This window comes from Megascapheus bottae, chromosome 9 (genome assembly GCF_031878675.1).
Source record: "Megascapheus bottae isolate mThoBot1 chromosome 9, mThoBot2.hap1, whole genome shotgun sequence".
NCBI lineage: Eukaryota > Metazoa > Chordata > Mammalia > Rodentia > Geomyidae > Megascapheus > Megascapheus bottae.
This window is the reverse complement of record NC_143517.1, coordinates 46,382,482-46,403,667: the sequence shown is the minus strand read 5'-3', so window position 1 is coordinate 46,403,667 and position 21,186 is coordinate 46,382,482. Positions and strand designations below refer to the sequence as shown.

Below are 21,186 nucleotides of genomic sequence, written 5' to 3'. Positions count from 1 at the left end.
ATATTAATAATGTTTAGCTGGCTTTTTTATCTGTTCTATTTTATATACAATTTTGATTTTGTAATTTATAATAACTTTCTATTTGCTTTTTCATTGAACATTAGTTCATTTCCCCATGTTATTTGAGTCCTGGTTAATTGTAATGTATTATTCTTGGGAGCTGTTAGTTTATTGGTTCTATACCTCATATTTCATTAAAATTTTATAACTGTGTTATTTATAATTCTACTATTTTTTTAAAGTCCCTTTTTATGTTTAGTACTACCTCTGACAAACAGGTTTTTGCTTTATGTTCTCATTCATAGTCTTCATTAATTTTTACTTCCACTGTGCCTTTGGTTTTCTGTTTGATCTTTACTAGTTGGTGGTCAAGATGTAGAATCTTACTTTGAAGTATATATTTTCTGTTTATAAATTTATATATTTCTTTTGCAAAAGATTTTTTTATTGTATTTTTTACTAATCTGTGTGACCAATATAAAAAAATACCCATTTTCTGAAATATGTTTACTCAATTCTTTAAACCAGCTGGGATTTTTTTTCTTCAGCTCTCTGGTATTTCATGTATGTATAATTTTTTTCCCTCAAAGTAACTTTGGAAATGTGCACTAGTTTGAATGTTGCTTGGTGTGGCTTGGTGTCACTCTACTACAGGGTTTAGTCCTCAGCTTTGTAGATCCTAAACAATATATGAACTTGATGTACCAAATCTAAGTTCCAACCTGACTTTAAAAGAAGATCTCTAAGCCAGGTGCCAGTGGCTCATGGCTGTAGTCTCAGCTACACAGACAGCTGAAATCTGAGGGTTGCAGTTTGAAGCCAGTGAAGGCAGAATGTCCATGAGACTCTTACCTCCATTTACCCAACAGAAGTAGAGGCACACCTCAAGTGGTAGAATGCCAGCCTTTAGTGAAAGGACAGAGTGCACACCTTGAGTTCTAACCCAGTAGCTACACACACACACACACACACACACACACACACACACACACACACACACACACACACACACACCCGAGGAAATCTCTTAACTGTTCCTCTCATTGTAAATTATTCCATTCCCTTGGAAGTGGCACTGTGGTTCAAGTGATACAGTGCTAGCTTTGAGCCAAATAGCTCAGGGATATCGCAAAAGCCCAGAGTTTAAGCACCATGACCAATAAAAAAAAAATATTTTTATTCCATCCCTTTTTTCCTCCTCTTCATAATAACTTGCTCTTTCCTATTTAACAGCTTTCTCTGGCATATCATTTTCAAACTACTGCTAAGTGTTGTGAAAAGTATGATTTCTAGATTATATTTATATTGACATGAAGTAGACTGGCTAGAGAAAAATAAAGGTCTTTGAAGTGATAAAGTAGAAGATAATTTTCCCATAATTTGGTTTGCTCCAAGTTTGAAGTGAAGGCATTAGCCTTTCTGCTTGACTTGTAGATAGCTTCCTCCTTTAAATAGCCTTTGCCTTTCCTGTGTATTGCATCCTAACCACTTATAGGGACATTATACTCTCATCAATTAAGACTCTCCTTAATGACTTAATTTCAACTGAATTACTCTTTGAAAATCTCTTCCCACATATGAATTTTAATGGCATTCAGTTCAAGAATATCTTCACTTATAGGGTGGAAGCATGGCCTAGTGGTAGAATGCTTGCCTAACATGCATGAAGTCTTGGGTTCTATTCCTCTATACCACATACACAGAAAAAGCCAGAAGTGGTGCTGTGGCTTAAGTGGTAGAGTGCTATTAGCCTTGAGAAAGCCCAAGGACAGTTCCCCAAGCCCTTAGCTCAAGCCCCAGGGCTGGCCCACCCCCCCCCCCCAAAAAAAAAACCCTTCACTTAGATACTTAGATTTTAGTAGAAGTTAATCTTCTATGACATTTATATTTTCATTTTGCTGAGATATTTAGAGATAAGTTGCACATACAATGTCCCTATATACCTCTACTGATTGCCCTGTATGCTAAAAATATAGGGGTTGTTGTTGTTGTTGTTGTTGTTATTGTTGTTGTTGTGGGGTTTGAACTCTGAGCCTGGGCAATGTCCCTGAGCTCTTCAGCTCAAGGCTAGCTCTCTACCACTTGAGTCACAGCGCCACTTCCATGGATTATTTTATTCATTTATTCTTTTTAAAGCTCAGAGAATAGAAAGGTGAAAGAGCTTTTTTAAAAAAATTTATTTATTTATTTTTGTTTGTGTGGTACTGTAGAATTGAATCTAGATCCTCATGTATCCCAGGCAAGTACTCTATTACTAAGTCACATTCCCAGTAGGGGATTATTTTATATAACACATAATTTAAAAATTAGTGCATATAACACTTTAAATTTCATATCAAGTTTACTAGTGTGTCAAAATTGAACAAATTTGTTTCTGATTGAGGATGTCACCCAGTGTCTCATACTACACTTAGCTTTAGTTGGTGTCTCTTTAGTCTCTACTTTGGAACGGTCACTCATCCTTTTTGATAAGAGACTTAATTTCATACCTTTTATATACTATCTCAATTTATAGCCCTATAAGAATTTCCTTTTCAGATTCAGTGCAATTTTGACAGAAATACTGCATAATGATTCTTTTGGAGTATATGTCATTAGATGAAACTAGGTGTAATTTTTGCCTCTGTTTTTGTGGTGTCAAACTTGATTATATACTATTTACCAGTTTTGCTACTTTGAAGTTATCTTTCCTTTGAATTAATAGTAAATCCTTTCATGAAGATCAAAGTAACCTCCTTAAAGGGCATAGTAAATTATATAATTTTCCTATTTCTGTCCTCCATATGAAGCTTCCTGTATGTCTTATTAAGAGTAATGTCCAGTGTCCTTACTGTGGCCAATTGGGAGGTCTTGAAACTTTTCTATAACTTTTCTGTGATGATACATTGTAAATTAAGAAAGCACACACACTTCATGCACACACACACACACACACACACACACACTCACACACACAACTGATGGAGAAATTCCACAAAACAGAATGATCCTACATAAATATTATTGTTAATAATACTCCTTGTTAACAGAGTAAAAATGAAAATTGTTTTTTACATGTTTTTTTCTTGTACTGATTTGATTGTTGAGACCCATGGGTTGAAAAATCACTCTCATGCTGTCCTGATTGCCTTTTTCTTTTCTTCTCATTTTAACCTGGGTCGTTTTCTTTAGCTCCCCGGATGTATTAACATACTTTTCCACAGGACTCCTAACATTTCCTGTTCCTTTTGCCTTAAATACTTGGCCTTTTAAACTGTTCTCAGTTCAAAAACTGTGTTCTATCCCCTGTTAACGTAGATAAAGTGCAACCACATTATCTGCCTTGTCAACTGTTTCCTCTTTCCTTTTTCTGTTAGCACTTTTTATTGATCTGTATTTTTATTACTTGTTATACTTATGTGTATCTACCAATATACAGTGTTTGTCAGGAAAGTTGATACTATTTGTGATACATCTTTCAATGTGATATTTTTAAGCTGCAAAAAAAAATTCTCCCCACCCCATGCTTTTAGAGATTACTGTCTTGAGTTTTCATAAACTTAAAATTCAGTGTGTTTCCATCTATTGCATTTTATGCTTTTCAGCTAATATCTTATACCTTCTAAGATCTAGTCAGATAAATATATCTTTAATTGTATCAGTACTTAATGAATAGGTATTCAAATAAAGGTGTAGCATAGGATTTTATGAGAATTCTATACTCGTAGAGTATCACTCTGAAATAGTATCTAGCCATAGACATTTTTATAGACATTTAAATAGTTTGCTTACTAGTTATTATAAAATAGGCTTTGGGAAAGAACATAGTCTGATATGAAAAATATGAATGCGGAAGCACATTTAAATTTAAATTTCAGCTACTACTTGTTAGTGACTTAAGTCTTTCATTTTCTTGAGACTGACATTCCTTGTCTGTAAAATGAGTATTTCTATCTCTTACTTAACAAACATTAAATAAGATAGTAAATACTTCATGCACATATACATACATGTATATATAGATATACATGTTAGTACATGCATATATGTTTGGGTATGTATATGTACATATATATGTATAAAGAAAAGAATAATGCATTTTATGTATGGGATTTTGAAACTAATTGTGAATTTGAAAATGAAGTTTCAATCTGGCCTCCTAACAAGTATCTTAATTTTTTGTAGAGTAATATAACTTTTTTTCTTAATAGTACTTTTCAATTAATTAGATAGTACCAGTTATTAAAGATTGCTTAAATGTCTTCTTTTTGACATTTAATCTTCAGAAGTCTGTAATTACTAGATATTCCACCAAGAAATTTAAGAGTTAGTTGACTTCTTGAAATGCATGTTTCAAATTTTTGTAAGTGGCTGTCTTACTACAATTATGGTCCTCACTAGTACTTCAGAGATACATATAAACTTTTCTATAATAAACATGAACATGGAATAATAATTTCCCATAGAGTATAGAATTGTATCTTAATGGTTTTGAGATTGTATTTTTTTTTTTTTTTTTGCCAGTCCTTGGCTTGAGCTCAGTGCCTGATCACTGTTCTTGGATTTTCTCAAGGCTAGAGCTCTACCACTTGAGCCTCAGCACCACTTCCAGCTTTTTTCTATGTATGTGGTACCAAGCAATCGAACCCAGGTCTTCGTGAATGTTAGGCAAAGTACTCTACCATTAGGCCGAACTCCCAGCCCCGTAAATTTCTATTGTTTTAAACAATATTCATTTTGGCATCAATGATGACTGAGTACCCAAATTAGTAAATCATTTAGACCGAATTAATTTTTTCTGTCTTATACGACAACTGTATTCAAAGCCATTTTATCACCCTTGGAATCTTACTAGATTTGTTTTTGCTGGTGTGTTTTATATGGAACATTCTGCAGAGAATTTTACTGATGATTAGGTGTCATCATTGTGACCATCAATTAAAACTTGCTTTACATCTCTAGTATTCAGAGGCCTTTGAAATAATTGGGGATGCTTTGTCCCTACGGTAAATAGCCTCAGTCTGCTTAATTTTATGAGCTGTTGCTTAACTTTGAGATAGTTCTGTTCAGAGTAGCCATCCATTTCCTTCTTATTTGTAGTCCTATTTTGCTCTTGGCTATCAGGTTTTAAGTTCAGTGAAATTTTGTTCACATCAAAATACATAACAATAGAGTGAACGAAACTTTGTTTTTTATGCTTCCTGTTTATTTATTTTTTGTAGCACTAATGGATGAATCAATATTCTTGTACATGATAGACAAGCTTTCTACTACCTACCTACAATCCATCTCTGTGGTACCCGTTCTTGACTCAAAAATCTTTTAAACATCTTCTTGTTTCTTTAAGGTAATTGTCCCACTAAATAATGGATGTCTCATTTCTGTTTATTCCACCTGAAATTTAACATAGTATCTTTGCTCTTCAAATATTTATCTTATTGTTATTTTCTTGTCTGTGAAAGACCATATAAGAGTACACATTCATTGTGTCTTCTAGTTATTATTCATTCTTTTTTTCATATATTTTTATTGTAATTAATAGAAGGGTTCCGTTATATTCATCAGATAGAAGGTATATTCACAAATATTGATACCCTTTCTCAGGTCTTGTTCCCCATTTCCCTCCCCCCCTCCCCCGCACAACTTGATTTACCCCCTTTGCTCTCCTATTTCAAACAACCAATTAAGCATATATAAAATATATCAGATAACAAGGTGAAATATTGTAACAATATGAGATAACCAAGGGACAGTAAAAGAGATGAGAGATAACATAGTATATCAAGGATAACAATCACTCATTATATGGCTTTTGTTTCTTTATCCTGGAGGTCCTTACATTTAATGTCATATTATATGGGCCTTATGTATCTAGATTTTGTTCTATTGTGACTCTCTGCTAGGAGAGGCCAAGGTTTCTACTGATTATGACAAATGAGGGAAACTATTGAGCCTATGTTCCTTTGAGTCTGGCTTACTTCACTTAATATGATTTTTTCTAAGTCTTTCCATTTCCTTACAAATGGGACAATATAGTTTTTTCTGACAACACCATAGAATTCCATTATGTAAAATACCACATTACAATTAAGAAAATAAGAAACAACAACAAAAGAAATGGTCAATTTAAAGTACTAGTTGGACATGTTAAGGGCACAATGGAAAAGACAGATATCATAAACGAATAAGTACTAAATTTTAATAAACTGAAAGCAAGTAAAAAAAAAAAAGACTATAATGATCTGAGAACAAGAGAATCTACACAGCATGGTTAAAGGTGACAAAGAACTTTTATTAGCCAGTCTGCCTTCTCCTGGGCTAGCTTAGAACTAGGAGTAGCTGTAACTTCAAAGAGAAAAGTTTTTTTCCTCTCCTCTCTGCAGGCCTGTCAGCAGGCTTCCCCTCTCAACCACAGGCCTCTTGTCTCTCCATGGGTCTTCACCTCTCTGCAGGCCTCTTGAGGTATGCCATTCTCTTCTCTTTGCCAGTGTGGGTTCTTTGCCAGCCAGGATCTTCCAGCGTGGAGCTCTCTTCTCTTTGCATTGGCCTATGCACTGCTCCATTCCAGGAGCTTCCAGTGTGATTCTCTCGCCCTCTCCGCAGGCCCAGGCACTCTTATTTTTTTCCCCCCTTCTAACAGCCAGCGCCCATATATCAGGTGCCCCACCCCAGTGGTGACGTCAGCAGGGGCAGGACTTTCCACCCCTCTGATTCTCTACTCACTACAAAAAAGTATTATCATAGGTGGGATTCAGTTATAAGCCTCAATCAATTGCTGACATTATTTTGACATTAATAACATAATTAAGCTATACATGAAAGTAATTGATGAACAGATCTGAATTGTGAATTTTCTGTTTAGTCAACAACAGCTAATGCAACCCCTCCAAGGCTATTCTTTCACCTGGTTAAGGAATATAGAAACAGCCTAGCGAGTAATTGAGATAGTTTATAATATGCCTGAGCATGCTTATAAATTCTGATAGCTGTTACTGTTCTTAGTACTTACAAGTTAGTATCAGTAAGTTTAATGCTGTATTTTGTGGTTCAGAACTGTTTTCCTCATGGAACTGATGTTTATTTAATAGCATTTTTTAAACTACCATACTAACAGTTGAGAATTATATAGTACAATATTAAGAGCATATACTTGGATGTTAAGAGCATATACTTGGATGAACTTGGGCAAGTTGCCTGCCCTGTGTGTCATTTCTCTTGGCTTTAAAATGAATGTGCAACATTTCTTTCAGGAATGTTAGGGGATGTCTTTGAAAGGTTTAGAGCAATTGCTTAGTGTGTCATGTGTCAGTTTTGTCACTTTTAATAATTTGTTCAATTATTTGTCACTTTTTAGGTGAATCTTGGGAGCAACCAGTACCTTTTCTCTGTCATAGTAGATCCTAATGAAATGCCCTGCTTCTGTTTGCGCCATGATGTTGATGCCCTTCTCTGGCAACCCCACTCTGGCAAACAGGAAGACATGTGGGAACACATCGCAACCTTCAATGCTCTAGGTACAAAGTGGGCTCTAGCAGCATTTCCATTATGCCAGAGATTAGTCATCATTTTCAAATTGATATTTCTCATTTTAATTTGAGAAGTCCTAATTATATTCAGATTGGTTTTTTTCTACAGTTTCTTTATAATATAGTCAATGGGGTAAGTACTGTTATAACAGCAAGACAAATTTGTTCCTCTGTACAAAAGATTACATAAAATAGAAATGAAAATGATTGTCTATAATAATTTTTTTTTACTTTCACTCTTTTTGGTCTGTTGTAAACTCAACCTGGGCTCTGTTCTTATGGTCTTTTGTTCAATGCCAGAGCTCTACCAGTTTGAGCCACATCTCCACTTCTGTTTTTGAATGGTTAATTGGAGATAAGAATCTCCTAGGAAATCTTTCTATCCCAGCTTGCTTTAAACCACGATCCTCAGATCTTGGCCTGTTGAGTAACTAGAATTATAGGCATGAGCCACTGGCACCTGGCTTAATTATAATTCCAGTTGGTCATTTGCTTGTTTTAATCCTGTGAGCTACATAGTTATAATAGGCACAGGTGTTACAGTACCTTACATGGAATCTGCATTTAGAATTCTTCAGGGCACTCTTCAAAAACATCATAAAACTGTTCTAAGTTAGGAGTCATTTTTCATTGAACTTGAATGTAAAAGAGCTATCTGTCCATTGTAATGAATAAACTACAGAAACTGGAAGTGAGAAGAAATTTAGCAGAATTAAAGAGAAAATACTGGTTTTAAAAGTTGGGCTTGTGCCATCATTAGCTTCATGTCAAAATGTATTTGTATTATTTGGGAGAAACTTTTTTTGTGAATTAGCCACAGTTACAACTAATTGAGAAGATATTTTAAAAGCAGGAAGTAAAATTATATATTTTAATGGCTAAATGTACACTGCCCTAGCTGTAGAAATTTTTTACTTATCCCTTATTAGTTAATAATATAATTCAGCTTTTTTGGTTTGGTTTGGTTTTTGTTCTGGTCCTTGGGTTTGACTCAGGGCCTGGGCACTGCCCCTAAGCTTTTTTGCTCAAGGCTAGTACTGTACCACTTGAGCCACAGCCTCACTTCTGGCATTTTCAGTAGTCTCATGGATTTTCTTGCTTAGACTGGCTTCAAACCATGACCCTTAGATCTCCACCTGCTTAGTAGCAGATTTCTATTTTTTTAATGTGTTGTTTTTGTTGTTTTGTTTCTTTTTGTCTTTGTTTTTGCCAGTCCTGGAGATTGAACTCAGGGCCTGGGTAGTATCCTTGAGCTTTCTCAATTTTAGCATTCTGCCACTTGAGCCTCAGCACCACTTCCCTCTTTTTCTGTGTATGTGGTACCGAGGACTCTGAACCCAGAGCTTTCTTTGTGCATGATAGGTAAGCACTATACTATTAGGCCACACTCCCAGCCCTCTAATTTCTATTCTTTTAATTCATTCTTCCTTCAATAAGTGAAATGTTTGATAATGTAATTTCTTAATGATCAGTTCCTCCATGTATATGCCCAAGCCCTCATATTTCAGAGGACTTCTACTAAGCCTGAGACTTAAGTCAACTTTACATTACCAAGAGATAATATCTCACAAGTAAATATGCAAATGGATATCAACATCTTTTTCACTCTTCCTTCCTCAAACCCTCATTGACATTTGGTATTAACATTACATATTGTTTCCTCATATGCTCCATGGCTTTGCCCATTTGTTGTTTGATGGAAGTTCAGTGGTGGTCCCTTTTTTTGCCCATTTGTATCACATGTTATAGCAGCTAGTAATCTTAACTTACATTTCACAAGAGATAATTTTAAAACATGCACACGATTTAAGAAAAATGCAGTTTCAGGCCTGCCTTGGACAAAAGCACAAAACCCTATCTGAAAAACAAAAGCCTAGCAGGGGTAAGATTGAGATTGCTCCCCTGTACTGCCAAAGCAATAAAAGCTACGAATATTACAAGTATACTGTATGTGAATACCTTTAGAGATGCATTATGAATAGTGTTTCTGAATTTCATCTTAAGCACAAATAATTTTATATTTAATATAATAAAAATGAGAGCTGGGCACAGTAGCTCACGCCTGTAATCCTGGCTACTCAGGAGGCTGAGATCTGAAGATGAAGGTTCAAAGCCAGCCCAGGCACAAAAGGACCCAAGACTCTTATCTTCAATTAACCTCTAGAAAATGAGAAGTGGGGCTTGGCTCAAGGGTAGGGAGGTAGCCTTGAGCTGAAGAGCTCAGGAACAACACTTGAGCCCTGAGGTAGGGTGGTAGCCTTGAGCTGAAGAGCTCAGGGATAATGCCCAGGCTGAGTTCAAGCCCCATGACCCACCAAAAGAGAGAGAGAGAGAGAGAGAGACAGAGAGAGACAGAGAGAGAGAGAGAGAGAGAGAGAGAGAGAGAGACAGAGACAGAGACAGAGAGAGACAGAGAGAGACAGAGAGAGACAGAGAGACAGAGAGAGAGAGAGAGAGAGAGAGAGAGAGAGAGAGAGAGAATGAGAATGGTATTGTCATTGTATCCAATGACCATTTCCTCATCTATTTCCCATAAGAGAAAACATTCTGTGATGCTCTGCTATTCATCCACCTACATGTTAAATTGTCATTTAAAGCTCTTTTGGCACATATTTATAAGTCTTTTAGATTTCAGAATTTTAGTATTTTAATTATTTGTGGTAATTAAAGGAACTCTATTGCACATTTCTTGAAGAGACAAAGCCTATTTTGTTTTTATACTAACCTGTACTGTTGCATCAATTAAGAGAAACAGATTGTGAGTAATCATTAATGGATCTGAATTCAATCATCATTGATTATTCTTGGCATACATGTTGAGGCATTTTAATAGAAATTATGAAGCTGTAATCAAAACTATGAAATGTTAAATATCAAATCATGTTTTCTTTTACATAAATTAAAGTTTTCTTTTGTTTGTTACATTTTTGGCAGGTTATGTCCAAGCATCAAAGAGAGACAAAAAATTTTTTGCCTGTGCTCCAAATTACTCCTATGCCGCCCTGTGTGAGTGTCTTCGCAGGGTGTTCATCTACCGCCAGCCTGCTCCCATGTCTACTGTGCTCTACAACAGAAAAGAAGGCAGGCATGTAGGGCAGGTTGCTGTGCAGCAAGTAGCAAGCCTAGAGACCAATGATCCTATTTTAGGCTTTCAGGCAACAAATGAGAGGTTGTTTGTTCTCACGACCAAAAACCTATTCTTAATAAAAGTAAATACAGAGAATTAACTTCTTCAGCATGTTGGCAGTCTGTAATAGAAGGCATTCCTTCGTACTCAGAGGAGTAAGTGGTTGTACTGTATAACCTGTTACGTTTCCATGTGTTAAATAAAAATATCTTGAATGAATTTTTATTTTTTAAATGATAGTACAAATATAGTTAAGAGATTATGATTCTGTGTAAAAATAAAGCTACATATTTGAGGAACATTGCTTTCTATAAAAAGTATAAAGATAGTACTGACCAGTGTAATTATTTTTCAATACAGAGGCTCAAATCTTTTATATGCAACATGTACAGTTTAGTGTTTAAAAATAAAAATATTTATCATATACTTAATATTTGTTCATTGATTATATTGTCTATTCCTATAGAATAGGTAAGGTGATCAATAAAATGTTGAATATTATGAATTACTAAAATTAACAGAATAATTTAGTCTTTATAAAAAGAGATTTGCAAGAGTATAGCAGGCCAATGTTTACTGAGAACCAAAGTAATCATAATTTGATTTGATTTTTATCTATTTTGCCACAAACATGTAGAAAATATTTGGCCCTAAGATACCTTTTGCCTATTTGGGCAGATATTTCTTTTTGGGGGGGTGGGGCTTGAGCTCAGGGCCTGAGCACTGTCCTTGGACTTTCTCAAGGCTAGAGCTCTACCACTTGAGCCTCAGCACCACTTCCAGCTTTTTTCTGTGTATGTGGTACCGAAGGTCTTTGTGCATGGTAGGCAAGCACTCTACCACTAGGCCAAACTCCTGGCCTTAGGCAGATATTTGACTGAATTAAATTTTAAGTGGAGCCTGGCTCTGGTGTCTCACACGTGTAATCCGAGCTACTCAGGAGGCTGAGATCTAAGGATCTCGATTCAAAGCCAGCCCAGACACGAAAGTCCAAGAGACTTATCTCCAATTAATCACCAGAAAACCGGAAGTGGCACTGTGACTCAAGTGGTAGAGCTCTGGCCTTGAGCTGAAGAGCTCAGGGACAGCGCCCAGGCCCAGAGTTCAAGCCCCAGACCCAATCAAAAAAGAAAAGAAAACAAAACAAACAATTCCATTAGTATTTGATTAGAAAATTCAATTTCTGACTGAATATAAATTGAATTTTGATCAACTTTAAGTTTAGCACACCTGGGGGTTTGGGTCCTAAAACACAAAATTAAGTAGTTTTAGAAAAGAAGGAAAATAGTCTTGAGGGACAAGAAGAAGGAAAACACAGAGATTATATATGCTCTACACTCTGGGGGAGGACCAAGGATTAAGCTCAGTAGAAAGCATACCCAGTACAAAGACCTGGGTATGAGCCCCAGAAATGCAAGTAGAAGTAAGAAAACGTTTATGTCAGTATCTTGGAGGGAAATGCATATGGCCTAAAAATAATATGGATATTTCCCTTCATTTAGAATAAAGCCTTGTAATTTGGATTCATAGTTGAATAGTCCCATAAGTTTACTTTTATTTTCCCTTCCTAGTGAAAAGGAAGTTCCTTTTAACTTTGTCACAGCACAGTTGTATATTCAAATGTATGTATAATTTTTCCCCACATACCAAATAGGCACTTAATTTTTCAACAGACACAAATGGGACACCTTAAAGTCCAGACCAGGTCCAGATCCTGCAACTATCAGCATCAGAGCTGGAAAATTTCTACTGAGAGTCTAAGAACATTTTTTACATTGATAATTTGAAGAAGGAAAGTACAGGTTTTCCCTGTGGAGTTGGGATGTGCTTACTTTCTTAGAGCATTGATGTGTTTTGTTCACTTTCCTGGAAGTTGCCATGTGTTTGATAATCTGAAATCTCTCTTGACTCTCTCTCTGTGGATTTGTATAGAGAATTTATTACATAAGGACTAGCTGTTTTCCACTTAGGTTTATACTCAAGAAAAGTCAAAGCCTGCACATAAATATTTGTAGCAGCCTTATGGTTCATATAACTAGAATAACTATAAATAACTGAAATGCCTATGATTAATAAATTATGACATATTACCTAGCAATAAAAGGATGAAGCAGCGACACACCATTTGCATGGATGGACCATGAAAGCAGCATGCAAAATCAAAGAAGCCAGTCACACTAAATGAACTAACACACTGAGCTAAATCCTTAGTCTTACCCCAGTGTTTAGAGCATGTATAATCTGTATTTTCCTTCTTGTCCCTTCAGACATACAGTAAGATTCTCTTTTAATGAAAAAGCAACAGATAACAGAGAAAGTATTTCCTAAGGGATAAGGGGAAATGGGAGGTAATGGAAACTGATTGGCTTGATAAATCACACTGCTGTAATTTTACTAAAATACATTTGAATGTACATAGTTGAATTGTGAAATATGTAGATTATATTTTAAGAAAGCATTATGGAAGTATGTTAAATATATACTCAGTTGTTTACAAAAAAAAAGATTCATACCCATTCTCATGTTTTTGTCCCCCTTACTCTCCCCTCACCCCCCCGATCTTTTTTTTTTTTATTGTAATTAGTAAAAGGGTTACATGATATTTGCCAGATAGAAGGTGCACTAATTCACATACATTGATACCCTTTCACATGTCTTGGTACCCATTTCCCTCCCCCCCCACTCCCCCCAACCGTCTTGGTTTTCCCCCCTTCCCTATCAAATTTCAAATATCCAAGTACAAATAAATTCAATATATCAGATAACAAAGTGAGATAGTATAACAATATGAGATAACCAAGGGACAGCAAAGGAGATGAGAGACAACATAGCACATTAAGGACAACAATCATTCATTATATGGCTTTTGTTTCAATATCCTGGAGGTCCTTTCAATTAGCTTCACATTATATGGCCTTATGTATCAAGATTTTGCTCTATTGCAGATCTCTGCTAGTAGAGCCCAAGGTTTCTACTGATTATGACGAATGAGGGAAACCATTGAGCCTAAGTTCCTTTGAGTCTGGCTTACTTCACTTTAATATGATATTTTCCAAGTCTTTCTGAATAGGGCAATGTCATTCTTTCTGACGGCAGCATAGAATTCCATTATGTATAAATATCACATCATCTTGAGGGTCATCTGGGTTAGTTCCATATCTTAGCTATGGTAAATAATGCTGCAATGACCATCTTTGTGCTACTACTAGCTTTAGTATGTCCTTGTTTCTGGACATAGGATTGCTGGGTCAAAGGGGAACTCTATGGTTAGTCTTCTGAAAAACTACCACACAGTTTTCCATAGTGGTTGAATGAGTTTACACTCCCACCAAGAGTGTAGTAGTGATCCCTTGTGGCCACATCCCTGCCAGTATTTGCTGTTATTAGATTTCTTGATCATGGCCATTCTAACTGGAGTGAGTGGAATCTCAGGATTGCTTTGATTATCATTTCTTCTATGGCTGGAGATGTCCAGCATTTCCTTATAGACCATTCTTATTTCCTCTTCAGAGAAGTCTCTAAGTCTTTAGCCCACCTTTTAATAGGATAGTTGTTTCTTTGAGGATTTGTTTTTGATCGATTCAATTTTTTGAGCTGCAAGTATATTTTAGATATGTGGTCTTTGTTGTATGGCTAGTGTATGTCTATTGTATGTCTCTGTGGACTTTCTATTTATCTTGATAGCTATGTCCTTTGTCATACAGAAGCTCTGCAATTTATTGCAGTCCCATTTGCATAAACTTTAAGTTGCTGTGTTTCTGGGCCTTTATTAAGAAAGTTTTGACCTGTACCAAAGAGCCCTAGTGTATTCCTATTCCTTCCTGTGAAGTTTTCAGGGTATCTGTTCTTACCTCAAGGTCTGTGATCCATTTGGAATTAATTCTAGTGCAGGGTGATGTATAAGGATCCAACTTTAGTTTTCTCCAGGGGCTTAACCAATTCTGCCAGCACCACTTGTTGAAGAGGCTGTCTTTCTTCCATTCTATTTTTTTTTTTTTTGTCTCCCTTATCCAAGAATAGGTGGCCATAGGCTGTGGGTTAATTTCTGGATCTTTGGTTCTATTCCTTTGGTCCTCAGGCCTGCTCAAACTTGTGCCAGTACCAAGCTGTTTTGATAATTCTGTTATAGTATAAAGTTTGGTATTGAAATTCCTCCAGCGCTGTTCTTTCTGCTAAGGATTTCTTTTGCTACATGGGGTCTTTTATTATTCCATATGAAATTTTGGATTACTTCCTCTACTTCCTTAAAGAATGACATTGGGATATTGATGGGTATTGAATTGAATTTGTAGATAGCCCTTGGCAGGATTGCCATTTTCATGATGTTAATTCTTCCAATCCAGGAGCATGGACGGTTTTTCCACTTCCTCAGTTTTGCTTTAATTTTCTTTTTCAGGTTTTTAAATTTTTCATCATAAAGGACCTTTACATCCTTACCCAAATTAATTCCTAAGGATTTATTTTTCTTTGAGACTATTGCAAAAGGAGTTGCTTTTCTGATTTCTGCCTCACTCTTCTCATTGTTAGCATACAGGAAAGCCATTGATTTTTTTTTTTTCCAGTCCTGGGCTTGGGCTCAGGGCCTGAGCACTGTCCTTGGACTTTCTCAAGGCTAGCACTCTACCACTTGAGCCTTTCAGCTATCATAAGTCAGTACAATAATAAGGAAAACCACCCTTCAGCTGTTCCCAGACAGCATTCCCTCAGGCAATGTTGCCTTTACAGTTTTTTGGCTTTTCTTCTGCCAACTCATGGTCCATTAAAAAAAAAAAGTTTCAGTGTGTTGTTTTTAATGAATCATTTCAACCTTGGTTGAATCTTGGTGGAAAAGCACTTGGTAAGCACTCGTTTTCTTTCTCTAAGAACTTACTTTACAAAGATAGCAGCCTGCTGAGCTTTCTCAGCTCCCCAGTGTCCATGAGTCATTTACAAAGCAGAAGAGCCTGCTGACCTGCTTGCCAAATCTGCCTACTGTGGATTCAGCCACAATGACAGAATTTTTTAGATGAGTGATCATCTCTGCTAGGAATCTGACCAGTAGCTTCATTGCTTCCTGGAAGGACTTTGATGATTCATAAGGACTGACTCATTGAAGAGAGTAAAAACCAGGGATGGGAGCCATCTGTCCCTTAGTAAATGTGCTCACTGTGGTTTACCAAGTATCCATGCTTGCTCTAGGAGCAGTGAGAAAGCAGAAATACAAACTTTCCAAACTGATGTGCAATTAGAAAGTCTCATCAGTTCACGATCATCAAACACCAAATGTAATAAGTTAGAAATGGTTGTTTTTAATGCACAGGAAAATTCAGCACTGCCATATGCATTTAAGGTTTAGAGCAAAGCTTTGAAAATTCCCTAATTCTCAGTAGGAATTGTAGTTAAAAGCACATTTAAAAAATAACAAACCCACTTATTATTTGTTGATATTCTGTTGTATCCCCAAAAGAATTATGTGTGAAAGGTAGCATTCTTGGACAAGGGATGTAGCTCAACTATAGAGTGTTCATCTAGAATGAATGAACAGTCTTGAGCACTGAAACATTAAAAGAAAACAAAAACAACAAAAAAAGTATTCTTTAGATATTACTACTTTGCTGGGTTTGTCACTGTATACTTTAGAATCTTTTCCATCCTAGGGATCCTTGAGAGATTCATTAACTTGGTATATTTATTGTGATAGTAGTTTTCTAATACAGCATATTAAAAAATAGCAAAATACTAAAAAACAGTTGCTTTAAAATTCACAAATGAATGGATCATAAAATCGAATAGGTAAAAACTTGAATACAATTCTCAAAGGAGAAAAAATGGCAGGTTATGCATCTTTCAAAATAATTTTTGAAGACAAAATTATGTTGATGATAAACAGGTGAAGCACACAATAGTTATCATACAGTGTGAGAAGGTTACTGGAAGGGTAGGAACAAGTTAGCAAAATAAAATTTCATGGTATCTATGGGCTCAGATTTAACCAGGTGGGAAAAGAAATGAAGCCGAAATAAGAGTGATTTCAATGAAATGTCTCTACATGAGTTTAAATGTCTGTTCATGGAATAACTGTACCTAGGGGCTCCTTTTGCTTACTCTGCTCACAGAAAGATACGATATTCTCCAAAGCATGAAATGTATTGCCTTTTTTAAACTTAAAAAATAAAAAAAAAAATCAGAACTGAGTAGACAAAGCCAAGTGAGTCTTATTAGTGAAATCGTGGCAGTTCTGAGATAGAGATTTCTCATTCTTGATTTGCAGCCACACAGATGGTTTTCAGTTCACTCACAAGTACATCATAATAGGCTTGCCCTGAATTTCACTAGATTTCCCAGACCCCCCCCCCATACTTTATTGTTTTTCCTAGAGAATGAGTTAGTCAGAAAAGGAGCCAAGATTTCTAATGTCAGGGGAAAACAAAACAAAAACAAAAAACAAAACTAACCATGGTAAATTACCATTTGTTTTAAACAAAACGGATAGCTTGTGGTGCTGAAGGTAGTGGTTAAGATTAGAGAAACAATTCTCTAGAACTGAGGGTCACTTCTACCTAACCATATATAATTATCTCTAAGCAATTGTACAAAGGAGTTGCCATTTAAGCCAGCAGTTTATATTTTGGTCATTGTCACCCCTTTAACATTTCCAAACATCCTTCCCTTCTCATCCTTGCACTTGTTCTTCATACTTTTGTAGGGGATATGCTGGATTCTTGTCTTCACTGCCTTCCTCTTCTCTTCACTTGTCTACCCCTCACCCTTTGACACCATGCCACCCCTTTGGAGTATCTGCCTCCTGTGGGTTTATGTTAATAAACCTTGATTTCACCTAAGGAATTTTACACTATTTCAGATCTCCCTTGATTCTACTGTATTTCAGTGGATATGTTTTATGCACTTGCATACTCTTCAACATATTTACTTATAAGTTTAGAAGCTAAGTCTAGCTTCCACATATAAAGGAAAAACATGTATCCTTGTTTGTCTGAGTCTAACTCATCACTGGTGGAAATGTAAACTTGTTCAACTACACTGGAGAGCATAGTGGGAAGTTCCTCAAAAACTCAGACAAAGGACTACCATGTTGCCCAGCAGGCCCATTCCTGGGCAATGATCCCCAAAATTATAAACCAGAACCCAGTAAAGTTACCAGCACAACCATGTTTATTGCAGCAATATTCACTATAGCCAAGGTATCCCTCAATGGACACATTGAGTCGAGAAAATGTGTCTATGCACATAACGGAATATTATTCATCCATTAGAAATAATAATAGGGGACCATTTGTAAAGAAATGGAAAGGTCTAAAAATAATTGTGAAGGGGATCTTTCTTCCAAAGGCCAGTTGGATGTTATAACCTCAATTGTAAGCCATAGAAAAGAATCAATTATGGCAGATGGGTTACAGGGAGTGGAGGAGAAGGCTAGGCTGATGTTGTTTCATGTACCAGATGATTTCACAGATCCTGTATAGCATGAGAGTGATGGGTGCTCTAGCAAGTAGAGAAAGACCCACACCTAGATCATATCATGAACTTTCATAATACCAGTGCTAAGTAGTGATCCTATATCCTGCAAAAAAAATCAAATCAGTAGAAAGAATTGAGATATACTCATGTCAGATATTTTTCTGTTTACTGTCTTAAAAAAAAGTAAAGTAAAATCACCAGTATGTCAGAAAGTTATTTCTGATCTCGACAGTATCTAACAATTTAGTATAAGAAAGAATACATTTACACATATGTAGCATTTCAGAGATTGGAATTTTTTTTTAGTAAGAAGTTTTCAACAAAAGGAGAGAATAAACCAAGATGAAGGAAGCATGTGAAGTACTGAAAGCAGTAACCCTTTTCCCCAGCCCAATTATTATTATTATTGTTGTTGTTGTTGTTGCTGTTATTGTCATTGTTATTGGGCTTGAACTCAGGGCCTGGGTACTGTCCCTTATTTTTTTTCTTTTTCTTTCTTTTCTTTCATTCATTCTTTCTTTTTTTCTTTTCTTTTTCTTTCTTTTTTTTGCTCAGGTCTAGTTCTCTACCACTTTAAATCATTGCTGTATTTCCAGTTTGGGGGTAGTTCATTCGAGATAAGAGCCTCATGGACTTTCCTGCGTGGGCTGGCTGTAAATCTTGAATCTCAGATCTCAGTCTCCTGCGTAGCTAGGATCATAAATGTGAGCCATTGGTGCCTGGCTTCACTAATTGGGTTTTCAAGGTAATACCTGCATTTATAAATCCATGTATATAATGTATATATACACATATATGTATATATAATTATAAGTATAAAGGAGTGTGGGTTAGAGCAAGTGAAGTGACCATGAAGGTCACATGGGGCTCAGGTCTATAATCCCGGCTTCTTGGAGGGCAACAGATACAGAAGGAGCATGATTTGGGGCCAAGGCAAAAAAAAAAAAAAAATGAGATCCTCTCAAAAACCAAGCTGGAAATGATGTCTCATACCTTTAATCCCAGCCAGGTGGGAGTCAGAGATAGAAGAATGGCAGTCTCAAGCCAGCCTGTGACAAAAAGCCAGAGGCTCTACCTAAAAAGGTAACTGAAACAAAAAAAGGCTGGAGACATGGTTAAAGTAGTGCTGGATTGCTACTTGAGTTCAAACCCTAGAACAACAGCAAAACTATTAGATATGTCCTTTGTCTGTGCCACAGGAGGACACTACATCTTTCTATAGTCTACTAAACTCACACATCCGTGGATGATTTTTGTTTCATAAGGCAGTCCACACAAGAGGCTGTATTTATGCTATAGTACAGGTTAACAGGAGGGAGTTGATCTCAGTCACCAAACAAGGGTAACATAAACAGTCTGACAATTAGCTAATATATTTGAAAGCAAGGGTGAAGAGTATATGAAGGGAATGGATGCAACTTTAATTTCCATGGATGATAAATTTGGGGAAGGAAGGTATAAGTGAATTTCATTAATATTTGAACTGCTAGTGTTACAGCTTCATCAACTGTATTATAAAAGAATTTGAGTTGTAAATGATAGATGTACTTGCATAAGTCAGAAATAATCCTGGACCTGAGAGAGTGAGCCAGAATTCCAGCACCATTAGCACATCTGTAGTTCACTGTATTTCTCAATCTGTTTATAATCTGACTGGCCACAGTTCACAATGAAACATCCTAATAACTTTCCGATCTGTGAGTTGGAAAATTATCCTAGGAATGGCCTTCAGATGAACTTAATTGGTCCTGTGCCCATTCCTTTGTAATTATTGTTAACTACAAGAGTAAGGCACTCCAATAGCTCAGTTGGGACATGACAACTCACCCGTTAACAGACTGCAGGAAACCAAAGTAAAAGAGAGAAAATGTTGACTCTCACAAACAAATTATAAAAACCCAAAAGCTAATACTAATATAAAATGTACAACCCTTCCCTCCCAAAGCAGGAATTTATGAAACTCTCAGCCACATGGTTACCAATTACAACAATGGAATATCCGGGGCTTTATTAGCCTTTCAGGTTCTGAGATCAGAATCAGTGAACACATGTTCTACTAATATTGAAGAAGAGGATTTTTTTTACATTACTGAAGTTTATAACCACATACAAGTAAATTATAGGCCAATGGCTTTCTAATCACAAATCTAATAAATTTTCCTAGCAAAAGGTAGCCTTTAGCTTTCTTCAAAACAGTTCACTTTTCCTCCTTCCCATTTAATCAATCTGCACATCTCTACAACATATGCTCCTCCTGTGCACGTTTTACTTGTCTTTAGGTTCTGCTTTTTGCTCACAGCCACTTATCACACAAACTCATCTGTGCTGAAGCGTCACATCACCCAGGTAACAGAGCACATTGTTGACTACCTAGAATAAATCTCTCTCATCCAAATTTTGTCTCCCAGGGTGGAATTACTTCCCTCTAAAATGCCAGCGTTTTTCATTAACATGCTTGCAAATCCTTCAGGTTATTAGGTTTACAGTAGCCCACGTAGAAGAACAATGATGATTTATGTACAGAGTAAGGCCAAGATCTTTGTTTTGTTTTATAAAAAGGTTCACAAAATGCAGCTGGGATTTTAAATCCTGTTGTTTTTCCTTGCACCAGGGTCTGTATGTGATTTAGATCATCTCCCTGTTTTGTTTCCCAGAAGGGTTTTAGTCCACCTAGAAATTATTCTTCAAGATCAGCAAGCTGCAAAGCATAGCTGTGATGTTGAATCCTCTGCTGAGAAAGCAGCTGTGGCTAGGATCAGGCTAGACCTGGATAAAACTTCCCAAGTCTCCTCTTTTTTTGTATTGTTTTTGTTTGTTTGTTTGTTTTTTACTTTTTTGCTGGTCCTGAGCTTGAACTCAGAGTATGTCCACTATCTCTGAGCTTTTTCACTCAAGACTAATGCTCTACCACTAGTGCCTTAATTCCACTTGCACTTTTTTGGCAGTTAGTTGGAGATAGGGCCTCATGATGGACTTTTCTGTCTGGGCTGGCTTCATACTGTGATTCTCAGATCTCAGTAACTTGGATTATAGCTCCCCTCGCCCCGTTACTTCAAGTCTTCCCTTTATAAACCTTGTCATTCACTTTCCATGGGT

The 21,186-nt window shown here is 36.3% G+C and overlaps 1 protein-coding gene across 1 annotated transcript in view; it reads left to right on the top strand.

The window, feature by feature from the left end:
• The window catches only part of Nudcd1 (NudC domain containing 1), a 43,622-nt gene extending 32,579 nt beyond the window's left edge, over nt 1-11,043 (top strand). The window contains exons 9-10 of the mRNA XM_090339269.1: nt 7,334-7,493; nt 10,440-11,043. Of these exons, the coding sequence (XP_090195395.1) occupies nt 7,334-7,493; nt 10,440-10,732 (453 nt within the window). The 3' untranslated portion in view covers nt 10,733-11,043. The remainder of the gene's footprint in view (nt 1-7,333; nt 7,494-10,439) is intronic.
• The last annotated feature ends 10,143 nt before the right edge of the window (nt 11,044-21,186 follow it).